At 38.7% G+C, this 12897-nt stretch overlaps 1 protein-coding gene across 1 annotated transcript in view; it reads right to left on the minus strand.

Annotated features, from left to right (window-relative positions):
• The window catches only part of RFC1 (replication factor C subunit 1), an 85269-nt gene extending 75186 nt beyond the window's left edge, over nucleotides 1-10083 (minus strand). Inside the window, exons 1-2 of the mRNA XM_043972796.1 lie at nucleotides 9947-10083; nucleotides 2159-2287 (exon numbers count right to left, since the gene is read on the minus strand). Of these exons, the coding sequence (XP_043828731.1) occupies nucleotides 2159-2287; nucleotides 9947-9949 (132 nt within the window). The 5' untranslated portion in view covers nucleotides 9950-10083. The remainder of the gene's footprint in view (nucleotides 1-2158; nucleotides 2288-9946) is intronic.
• Nucleotides 10084-12897: the final 2814 nt, after the last annotated feature.

Consider the following 12897-nt stretch of genomic DNA (forward strand, 5'->3'; position numbering starts at 1 on the left):
AAAAAAGAACCAATACTGATGACAGACCGAAGCATACTTTTTTCCACTTTCTTTCATTTTTTTCTTTTAATCAAGTTTTCTTATACAAAATGATAAATATGGTAATGTTTTACATAATCATACATGTTTAACCCATATCTGATTGCTTGCCACCTCAGGGAGGGAAGAGGGGAGGGAGCGAAAGAGGGATAAAAATTGGAACCCAAAACTGTAAACAAAAATGTTTATTGTCGTTTAAAAAATAAGAATAGTAGCAGTAGTTATTTACTAAGTGCTTCTTTGAAATTTTTGTTTAAAAGGGTAGAAATAGCAACTAAGGAAGCATAAGCCCTCCAGTGGGCAATGCTTACTTGCATTAGTCATGCATTTATTGCAGATAGATTGTCTATAACTTCTTATACTATAATTTAAGGGGTTTTTTAAATTGCATTTAAATATTTTAAAATACATCATTTTGATTAGGCTTAGAAAAAGACAAAGAAAGTCAATGTCATAAATGTTTAAAAGTATACTATGGCTATTTGGCAGGGAAAAGATTAAAAAGGTACTTCCCTCTCCTCTCATCTTCTCTCTACTAGGTCAGAGAATACATACCTAATATCAAAATATAGTATTATGTCAGGAATAGGGGCACTAGTCAGTTAATAAGCATTTATTAAGCATCTACTATATTTATAAAACACCTTTTTTAGACACTGTGCTAAGCACCGGGAATACAAAAAGAGGAAAAGACAGTGCCTGTCCTAAAGGAGGGTCTAAAGGGGAAGACAACAAGCAAACAAATATGTACAAACAGGAAAAAAAAAAAAGAAGGCATTAGAATTAAGAGGAGCTGGGGAGGGGCAGCTAGGTTACACAGTAGATAAAGTACAGGCCCTGGATTCAGGAGGACCTGAGTTCAAATCCTGCCTCAGACACTTACTAGCTGTGTGACTTTGTGCAAGTCACTTAACCCTCACTGCTCCACAAAAACAAAAAAACAAAAAGGAAGGTAAAAGGGGGGGAAAATCTCCTTTAAAAAAACCAAACAAACAATGATTTGGGGGCAGCTAAGTGGCACAGTGGATAAAGCACTGGCCCTGGATTAAGGAGTACCTGAGTTCAAATCTGCCCTCAGACACTTGACACTTACTAGCTGTGTGACCCTGGGCAAGTCACTTAACCCCCATTGCCCCACGCAAAAAAAAAAAAAAAAAAAAAAAAGAGGAGTTGGGGAAAACTTTTTGTAGAAGGGGGAAGTTTAACTGGGATGTGAAAGAAGCCAGGAGGCAAAGATAATAAGGGAAAATATTCCAGGCATGGTGGGAATAACCAAAAAAAATGCCCAGAGCTAATTCTAGCCCAGTTGACCAATACTCTTAACAGCTAAAAATGAAACACTTTTAAACATCAGCAAGTCATAAACAAAAGCATACCAGCTAGAAAGAATGAAAAATATAAAGAACAAAAATTAGTTTAAGGAGACATACGAAGTGGTAGATAATTTTTTTTAAGTAAAAGCAATAGAATAAATAAACTGATTTCAACAAGAAAAATAAACAGCAAAACTCATGGTAAATATGAAGGACATCAATGCTATCTCGGTAAGTTCAAATACATAGTCATTTATTTATTATAGAAAAAATTATATTAAATCACTTTTTACATTTTTTACTCAACTATTTTAAGGGTTTGACTTTTTTCAGTGTGGCTTTTATTTTGGTATATAATTAGTTTTATCTAGGGAAATTTCATTATTTTTGTTTGAAAAAAGAATTAAAAAATAATCTACCTTTTTTGAACCTTAAGTAAATACTATAAATGTTCTAGATGACAGTGGATATAGCACTAGGCCTGTAAATCAGGAAGATTTTAGCTCAAATTCATAGTAAAACACTCACTAGCTATGTGATACTGGGCAACTCACATAACTTGTTTGCCTCAGTTTCCTCATCTGTAAAATGGAGATAATAATAGCACCTCACAGGGTTGTTGTAAGGATAATTGGCATGACAATTGTAAAGTGCTTAAATGCAGTGCCTGCCACATAAGCTGTATATAAATGTTAGCTATTACTATTAGCTAGTATTAATATCAGATTCACAATTAATCAAATGTGGGAAATTAGTTTAGCATTTGTCTTTACATAATAATTTAAAATATTATTTGGAAAACTGACCTTGATTTCCTTTGTTCCTTTTTTTGCTTTTGACGTTCCTTCAAAAGTCTTTATATTCTCGTTCTTTTTTACAGTCTCATTAACAAGTTTCTTTCCACTTGGAACAACCCCAAAGAATTTCCGGATATCCTGAAATTTTAAAAAGACAATTATGAAATGCTTCTCTCAAATGATTAAAATGCACAAAATACCAATTTCAAATACAATAAAAAATATTTAAGTGGTGTTTACCCTCATTAGCTTATTCTGTTGCTATATAGTTACATAGGTTCTTTTTTTTTTTTTTGGATGAGGCAATTGGGGTTAAGTGACTTGCCCAGGGTCACACAGCTAGTAAGTGTTAAGTGTCTAAGGCCGGATTTGAACTCGGGTACTCCTGACTCCAGGGCCGGTGCTCTATCCACTGCGCCACCTAGCTGCCCCTCCCTTACTTCTTTAATAAAGTATTCTTGTCAATTGCAAATGCTAATTCTTAACTAAAAACTGGATTTCTACCTAAATCCATGACCTGCTTTGAATTGAACTATATAGCAACAAAAACAATAACGCACAGAGAGTGTACAAAGCACTACTAGGCAGTGCAAATAATACTCTATCTTCAAATCCTGGCTCTGCAACTACCTTGGATGCCCCTGGCTTCTGACCTTCCCCTTAAAATTCTAGATCGATAATTGAAAATCAAAGGAATACCCATCAATTGGGAAATGGCTAAACAAGCTATAGTTTATGATGGTAATGGAATATTATTGTGCTGTCAGAAATGACAAGCAGGATGATTTCAGAAAGGCCTGGAAAGACTTATATGAAATGATGTATAGTGAAGTGAGCAAAACCAAGAACCAAGTGAGCCCAACCTCTGTTGTGCACAGAGACAGCAATACTGTTTGATGAAGAACTGTGAAAGATTTAACTATTCTCAATGATACAATGATCCAAAACAATCCCCAAAGGACTAATGATGAAGCATAGTATCCACCTCCAAAGAAATGATATGGAACACAGACTGAAGCATGCTACTTTTCACTTTCTTTCATTTTTTTCTTTTATTCAAGTTTTCTTATACAAAAGGACTAATATGGTACATCTGATTGCTTACTGCGTCAGAGAGGGGGAGGGGAGGAAGGAAGGATAAAATTTGGAACTCAAAACTATACCTAAAAACGTCTATTCTTTTTAAAATTCTACATCTATGACCTTAGATGTCTGAGAAATACAAAATGCAGATAAAACAGTCAGGGGCTTCAAGAAGGTAGCAATCTATTTGGGGGAATTAACCCAAATTATTTATACTATAATTTACAATATATTCATGCTTCTCTCTCCAACGAATGCTTTCCTATCCTTTGGAATTTGTTTCCTAATTTTTCTACTATTACCTTTATATTATAGCCTCCCCCATAGTGTACTTAAGACACCCAGGACACTGAAGTCCAAAAGTTAACCTAATGAACTCTAAAGTACCCACTGATCAGCCATATGGGTAATTCAGCTGCGGGTCTGAGATATTTAAGTCACATAGTGAGAGTGATGGATAAGTTAAGCAACAATCTGTACTATATCTGGCACAGAAGTGATTTTCAGGTGACCAACTATTTGCTCCAGTGACTGTGAAGGAAATGAGAATTTCACCTTGGTTTGACTTCTGAGTTACCAGCAAGACTGTCTTATTGCAAAGTTGCTAGTTGTTTGTAATAAATCACAACAATCACCAAAATAAAAGGTCACAAAACTGTCAAAATTCAGCTGATGACTATTAAGTTGTAGGTTTATTTTGTTTCGTTTGGGGGGAGGGGGGCAATTCAGGGTTTTTTTAAAGCAACCTTAGAAAAACAAATAATCAGAAGTTTTAAATCAGATAGAATAAAAGCAAAAAAATGGAGTCTGATTCAAAGAAAACTTCTGTTGGTGGCACTCTGTGACTGCTACATCACTAACTAGTCCTCTTCTATTTATACTTGCTTGTTTTTCCCTCTTCCCAGTATCTGACTCTCCCATTGCTTTTCTTTCTCTTTGCATTTTTCTTTTATCCCCTACAAGACCAATGACAACTACATTCTGCTAGTGACAGTAAGAGATGAATGTTATTGAGCTCAACATATTTAAAACTCTTGCATCTTTGGGGGGGGGGGGGAGATGGGGCAATGAGGGTTAAGTGACTTGCCCAGGGTCACACAGCTAGTAAGTGTCAAGTGTCTGAGGCCAGATTTGAACTCATGTCCTCCTGAATCCAGGGCCAGTGCTTTATCTGCTGTGCCATCCAGCTGCCCCGAATATTTTTTTTAAATAATTTTTCCTCCCAAAGAAAGAGAATCTACTCACACCCGTTTAGAGCTACTGCCTGACTGAGCAGACATTTGGGGTGTAAACATTTAAGAGAGAAAAGTCAACTTATAGGCTATGACAAGTATCTATATAATAAACATTTCTATTCTATTTATATGGCTCCTAAGAAAGTAGGTTAACAAAATATAGGAGAACAAGTCTTAACACGTAGGTAAGGGGCAGCTAGGTGGTGCAGTGAATAAAGAACCAGTCCTGGATTCAGGAGGACTTGAGTTCAAATCAGGCCTCAGACACTTGAGACTAGCTGTGGGACCCTGGGCAAGTCACTTAACCCTCACTGCCCAGCAAAAAAACCAAATAGGTCAACAGTCACTCTCCCAACAAATACACAATACATAATTCCTGCTGATAGCAATATGATGAAATCATTAAGGATATTTTTTAAATCACTTTTTGGGAGAAAAGGAAATATGTTAATTGAATAAGCACAATAAGGTGAAGGTAAAAAAGTTTCACAAGGACTAGTTTGTTTCAAGAGACTAGACACCAAATCATGTCAAAATAAGGAAATGTTATAGAGAAATAGCTAAGCAGCAACAGTTCACAGGCCACTTGTGACTTTAGGGTCATAAAGCTTTTCTCTCAAACTAGACCCCTTCACAACCTACATCATGGCCTCTTCAGTCATTTACTCATGACTCTCCCAAAAAGTAGCTCTTGAGGTTACTGACCTTGACTACTTGAGGTGCTCTGGATGTAAAAACTTAAATTCAGTGTTAACTAATGTATAAGATTTTCACAAAAGTCCACACAAGGGGCAGCTAGGTGGCGCAGTGGAAAGAGCACCAGCCCTAGAGTCAGGAGGACCCGAGTTCAAATCTGACCTCAGACATTTAACACTTACTAGCTGTGTGGCCCTGGGCAAGTCACTTAACCCCAATTGCCTCACAAAAAAAAAAAAAAAAAGTCCACACAACTGAAGCATTTTTAAATCTCTGATGACCTATTTTAAAATTTTTCTTTTTGGTGGGGAGAAAAGATGACTAAGCAGTACAGTGAGCTCCTGTCCACAAACTCCTCCAAACAAATCTAGAAAATTTACCAGAAATACTATTGTGCTGTAAGAAATGATAAGTAGGGGGCAGCTAGGTGGCACAGTGGATAGAGCACCGGCCCTGGATTCAGGAGGACCTGAGTTCAAATTTGGCCTCAGACACTTGACATTTACTAGCCATGTGATCCTGGGCAAGTCACTTAACCCCAATTGCCTCACCAAAAAAAAAAAAGAAATGATAAGTAAATGGATTTGGAAAAACCTGGATATACTTACATGAACTGATGCTGAGTGAAATGAGCAGAGCCAGGAGAACATTGTACACGGTATCAAAAACATTTTGGGATGATCAACATTGGACAGATTAACTCTTCTCAGCAATACAATGATCCAAGACTATGCCAAAAGACTTATGATGGAAAATGCTCTCCACATTCAGAAAAAGAACTATGGAGTCTGGGGCAGCTAGATGGCGCAGTGGATAGAGCACCAGCCCTGGAGTCAGGAGTACCTGAGTTCAAATCCGGCCTCAGACACTTAACACTTACTAGCTGTGTGACCATGGGCAAGTCACTTAACCCCAATTGCCTCACTTAAAAAAAAAAAAAAGAATTATGGAGTCTGAATGCAGACTGAAGCATACTATTTTCACTTTTGTTGTTGCTTTTTTGTTATTGTTCTTGTTTATTCTTCCTTGCGTTTTTCCCCCTTTTGTTCTGATTAATGTGGAAACATGTTTAAGATGATAGCAATGTATAACCTATATCAAATTGCTTGCTGGCCTCAGGAGGGGGGGAGGGAAGGGAAGGGAGGAGAAAAATTTGGAACTCAAAAAATATTTTTACATGTAATTGAGAAAAGTTAAAAAAAGAAAATGGTTCTTAAAAAAGAAAATGTACCAGAATCGATATGCACAAAAATATTTTGTTTATTTAATTGGTTGTTAGTGGTGATAAACATTTTTATTTCAAGTTTTGAGTTCCAAATTCTACCCTTCCTTCTTTCCCTCTAAGGTACTGAGCAATCAGATATGTTATATATGTCCAATTATGAAAACCTTTACCATATTAGACCTTTTGTATAAGAAAACTTGGATAAAAGAAAAAAAATGAAAGAAAGTGAAAAATAGCATGCTTCAGTGTGTGTTCAATTAATATCAGTCATTCACAGTTCATCAAACAATATTGCTGTCTCTGTGCACAACATTCTCCTGGTTCTGCTTACTTCACTATACATAAGTTCATATAAGTCTTTCCAAACCATTCTGAAATCATCCTGCTTGTCATTTCTTATAGCACAATAGTATTCCATTACAATCATATAATACAACTTGTTCAGCCATTCTCCAGTCGATGGACATCCTTTCAATTTCCAATTTTCTTTGCCATCACAAAAAGAACTGCTATAAATATTTTTGTACAAATAGGTCCTTTACTCCCCCCTTCATAAAATCTCTTTGGAATGGATAGAGCACCAGCCCTAGATTCTGGAGGACCTGAGTTCTAATCCAGCCTCAGACACTTGACACTTACTAGCTGTGTGACCCTGGGCAAGTCACTTAACCCCAATTGCCTCACCAAAAAACAACAACAAAAATCTCTTTGGGGTACAGAACTTAATAGTGGTACTGCCAGACAAAAGAGTATGCACAGTTTTATGGCCCTTTGGGCATAGTTCCAAATTACCCAGACCACTTTTTAAAATACCATAGACGATTTCATTTAAAACAAGTTAAACTTAACAATACACCCTTGATAACAAGGTTTGAAATTAAAGATCCTCTTGAGCACAGTTAAGAAAGGATCCTTGTACCTTTCCTTCTTGTAATATGACAATAAAGTTAAATATAATAATTTAAATATATTTATTATAATTATTATAATGTAATATAACAAAAAGCAGGGAAAGACCAAGATAATTAAAAGCTCACGCAAGACACTGATATATACTTTTAAAACCCAAGAAACTACAAAACTGTACCTAAAATATCAGTATGACATTATGCAATTGGACAAAGATAATTAATAAAATTGGAATTAAGATAATTTATGGTCATTTCAAAGATCCTAAGACATCTGATAAGAGGAGCAAATTTAAAAATTGGTCAACATTGCAATTAGATTGAATGCCAATTATTTCATGCACTGAAATCATATTTAAATTTATAGCATTTTATTTACTTTTTTAAAAAGCTAAGAGGCAGCTAGGTGTCCCAGTGGATAAAGCACTGGCCCTGGATTCAGGAGGACCTGAGTTCAAATCCGGCCTCAGACACTTAACACTTACTAGCTGTGTGACCCCACCAAAAAAAAATTTTAAGTTGTATCTGAAGACTCATGCTTGATTAGTTTGATATTGTACAGTATTCAAATTTCTAGCAACAATTAAAGCTAAACATACATATTTTTGAAAACATATTCTGACTTTTAAAAAGTGGCTCTCTCATATTTATTCATACTTTAGCCAAATCATTAAATATAGGAGATAATCCAATCTATTTCTAAGGCTGGTTTTCTCTCCTTCCACTTTTTTTGCTTTTTAACTGGAAAATATTTTTTTAAAATACAGTGCTAACATGGGTTACTCCCTTGATCATACCAGGGGTAAGACAGAAGGAATTAAATACATGTACAACAGAAACATCTTATTCAATAGACCAATTTACTACTATCCCCTTTTTAATAAAGGTTTAAATGATAAGAAAACAAATAAACAAATATCAGAAAAAAATGATAGAAAAGAGCTTCAATAATATGAAAACTAAATGCCAATTTATGTCAATATGCTAATCTTTTTATTCTATCAAAAAACATTATTAGGATCTTCACCATCCCGAAAACTATCTTCCATGTATATAGTACATGCAATATAAAGTATAACATTTGGTGATCAACTGTTATAGACTTAACTCTTCTCAGCAATACAATGATCCAAGACAATGCCAAAAGACTTATGATGGAATATGCTCTCCCTATTCAGAAAAAGAACTATGGAGTCTGAATGCAGATTGAAGCATACTGTTTTCACTTTTGTTGCTGCTTTGTTGTTGTTGTTTATTTTTTCTTGCATTTTTTCCTTTTGTTACGATTCTACTATTACAACATGACTAATGTGAAAATACCTTTAGCATGACTGTAATATATAACCTATATCAGTTGGCTTCGGGAGGGTGGGTATACTCCAAAAGGGGTATGGTGAAAGGAAAACTGGATTCAGAGTCAGACGACCTGAGTTCAAATTGCTACTTACTGTATGTCTCCCTTGGGACAGACATTTAACCAAATTCTCTATGCCCAAGTTTCCTTTTCCTCTTCTCTAAAATGATCAAAATAATTTCTTTAGCTGCTTCCAGCTCTCAAATATGAACCGGGATAATGAGATGGGACTGCAACTGTCAAATTTGTTTCTTCTAACTACCCATTTCTGATTTTCTTTTCCAAGAAAACATGTCAATACTTTGATTCTTCCATGATCACCCAAGCAGTCCATCCAATTAAAAAACAAAATCACATTAAAACACAAAATCAGACCCTCCTTCCTTTCCAAGAAGCTGTTGCACGATGGAGCTCACATGACTTTCTGCTTGTATTTGTATCCCAAGCGCTTGCGCTTAATACAGCGCTATGGATTAAATGAATCTCCTTGGGACTGGGCAGAAGTAGTGCAAAGAAAAGCTTATTATGACTACGGAGCTCTAAACATACCAGCCACCATCATTTCTGTTACTGTTAACAATCGTACTATTAATAAAATAACACAAGTGTCAGCAGCTGGAATTTACATAGCCCTTTGAGATTTTGCAAAGCCCTTTTCGCCATACGTTATTTTAACTGATACTCGGAACAAACGGGGGGGGGGGGGGGGAATCCTCATCCTCATTTCACAGATGAGGGAGCCAAGCAGGAGAGAAGGGAAGTGACCTGCCCCAGGTTATCCCCTAGTTAAAGGGTCTCGGAGGCAGGATTTGTACTCTCATCACCTTACCGACTTCAAGTCCACAGTCGCCTAACCGGACACTTCACACTTCCACCTCCGCCGAGGTGTGAAGAGCCACGCGTGGGACCCCCCAAGAAGCTGAGAGCCCAGAAGACAAAAATCAATCCCTCCCCACGCCCGGCAAAAACAAAGCAAAACAAAATAAAAACCTCCTCTCTCCCCGCCCCGGCAGGTTGTGGAGAACGAAACTCCCGCCCAACAGCAACAGCCCTGCGCCCCGGACGCTGGGGCGCCCCCAAATTCCACCCCCCCTTCCCACCTCCCCCGCCGACCCCAGTGGTCGGGGGCCCTGGAGAAGAGCCCTCGGCCAGAGGTGGGAAGACAGTCGACAGCTCTCCCCCCCAATTACAAACCAACCCCCTCCCCCGGAGGTTCCTCTGGACCCTGTTGAGGTGCCCACTAGCCCAATCCCCTCGGCCAGCCCGGCCGCAGGAGGCAGAAGCCCCACTGCTCACCATAGCTGTCCCGGGGGCGGGCGGCGGGACACTGGGGCAGACGGGCCGACTGCGGCAGACGCCCTTAACGGGGTTCGGGTTCCATTCGCGCCAACAAGTTCTCCCGCGAAATAGGGTTAGGAGCGGCGGCGCTCTTTGATGACGTAGGAGCGCGCGCTGCGTACAGTCCGGATGAGGTCGCGATACTGGCCTGGCAACTCTCAAACGCTACGCTTTCCCAGGCTCTGCGCAAGCGCGCTGGCGTGGAGGGCGGACAGAGAGCTTGGTCCCTGCCCTCAGGAATCTTACTTTCAAATAAATCGGTCAATTATAAACAGACAAGCTATTTTATTGTGTGCCAGGCACTGTGCTGAGCTGCCCCTGCCTTCAGGGAGCTCAGAATCTAAAGGAGGAGACAAGATGCAAATAACCACGTACAAACAAAATGTAGAGAGAATAAACTGGGGGAAATCTCCGAGGGAAGGCATTAGCAGAGGAGGGACTTGCGGAAGGTAGGACTTTAGCAGCTGCTGCTGTTTGTCCTTGCCTTTCAAAGGGGACCAGTGACGTTTCGGGCGATGGCTAGACTCCAGCCTGGATTGGGTTTAAGGGAGGCAGGGTCGCACATCCTCTCACAGAGTCCTCCAGGTGTAGTGGCCATTGGAACAAATTGTTCTTATGGGCCCATTCGGCTAGGGGAAGTCTTCCCGTGCTTGAGCTAGATAACACCCCCCCCCCTCCATATTTACGTGGCTACTCTCAACCTGATGTAGCCCATCTGCTCAGATGCTTTTACCAGGGTGTGGCCCCTGCGCATACCACAGCTTGCAGCCACAGGTGAGAATTAAGGTGGACACCAAAGGTGGATGAGCAGCCCTGAAAAAGACTCAAAAAGCCCTTACTTCAGAGGTACTAGTTTTTCTTGAACACCCCATGGCTAGAACTTGAAAGAAGCCAGGAAAACCAAGGAGTGGAGGCAAGGAGAACGTCACAGGCATGGGGTCCAGCTGGTGAAAAATGCCTGGACACTGGTGGTGCGGGTTGTTAGTGATGCTTAAAATCAGTAGAATCGTTTTGGAAAGCAGTTGGGAATTATGCAAATAAAGTGACTAAAATATCCATACCCTTTAACCCACAGATTCCATTACCATACCTATACCCTAAGGTGTAAGGCAACTAGCAGCCCAACAGAGTACTGGACCTGGAGTCAGTGTTGCTGTCATTCAGTAGTGTGCAACTCTTCATGACCCTATTTGTTGTTTTCTTGGCAAAGATGCTAGATTAGTTTGCCATTTTCTTCTCCAGCTCATTTTACAGATGAGGAAACTGAGGCAAACAGGGTGAAGAGACTTGTCCAGGGTCACACAGCTAATTAGTGTCTGAGTCTGGATTTGAATTCAGGAAGATGAGTCTTTCTGACTCCAACCTAGGAACTCTCTCCACTGAACCAGTTACTTGCCAGAGTCAAGAATACCCGAGTTCAAATCCTTCCTCATTGATTGAAGTCTATCAGTAAACATTTATTGTCTCCTAGGTGCCAAGCATTGTGCTAAATTCTGGGACTACAAAAAGAGGCAAAAGGCAATTCTTGTTCTCAAGACACTCCCAATCTATGGATGGAGACAATTTGCAGATATAAACTGTGATGTTTAAAATCTAAATTGTGGTCGCCTTAAATCAGAAGCTTCAGCACCAGTCTAGCCTAGAGTTCCAGCCTGGTTGGGTTCTTCCTGAAGTCCTCCTCCACAAGCCTGCTTTAATGAGGAACTCTCTAGCAAGCTGATTATGGAAGCTTTTTATAGGTCTGGAACGGAGGCGGTCCTTACACACTGCTTCAAGCTGATTGGTTGACGTCATCCAAATCCATTGGCTTTGAAGGTGTTCTCAAGTTGAGTTCACAGTCTAGCTTCTGAGAACAATACCTTCTTAAGGGATAGCCAGGTGTGATTACAATCCAATTAACTTGAAGTAGGCTTAATCAGCAGTCAAACACTCTCACTTGATTCAATCAGTATAGATTGATCTCCAGGTGGGTCTTTGAGTATCTGCTAAGTCCCATTATTTCATCACAATACAAAGCAAGTTATATCTGGAGAAATAAAAAACAATTAACAGAAGGGAGACACTAGGTGTGTGACCCTGGGTAAATCATTTAAATTTTCTTTGCCTTCAGTTTTCTCAACTGTAAAATGATGATAATAATAATAATAATATTATCCACCTTTCAGGGTTGCTATGAGGATCAAATGAGAGAACATTTGCAAAAGCTCTTAGTATAATGTCTGGCATATAATAAGAACTATAAAAATGCTTATTCCCTTTCTTCTTCCCAAGGAGGCTACTGGTAAGAAAAAAGTCCCCATATACAACAAAGCTTTATAGCAGCACTTTGTTCTCATAGCAAAGAATTAGAAACAAAGTTGATAGCTATCAATCCAGGGATGACTAAACAAATTGTGATACACAAATGGAATACTGCTGTGCTGTAAGAAACAAGTGTGATATATACAGAGAAAGGTGGAACGATCTTCATGAACTGATTCAAAGTGAAGTGAGCAGAAACAAGAAAACAATGAAAATGATGACCTCAACAAAGTTAACAAAAAGAAGCACCCCAAAAAATCAAAGATAAATATTGCAAAATTAACAAGTGTGGCTCATTAGAAGAGATAGGAGGAAAGGATCCTGATTATTAAATTTTCAGTGTGAGAATTACATTTTGGAAAACCAGTTTAGTGGGGCCCATTTTTTGAACTGTCAACTCAAGAAAGTGATAGAGAAAATGTTGATAACACAGATTAAACTCAAGTGAATAGTTAATGGGGAGCCTTTTGTTAAACATTTATCAGTACACCCCTTCCTCTACCCCATTCCTTGGTAGCAGTAAGACATCCACAAGTGTTTTACATCTACACACATTTTCAGAATTTCTCAATGTAATAATCAGATAAACTAGGGGTTTTTTTTCCTCT

The sequence above is a fragment of the Dromiciops gliroides genome, chromosome 6 (genome assembly GCF_019393635.1).
Source record: "Dromiciops gliroides isolate mDroGli1 chromosome 6, mDroGli1.pri, whole genome shotgun sequence".
Classification (NCBI taxonomy): Eukaryota; Metazoa; Chordata; class Mammalia; order Microbiotheria; family Microbiotheriidae; genus Dromiciops; species Dromiciops gliroides.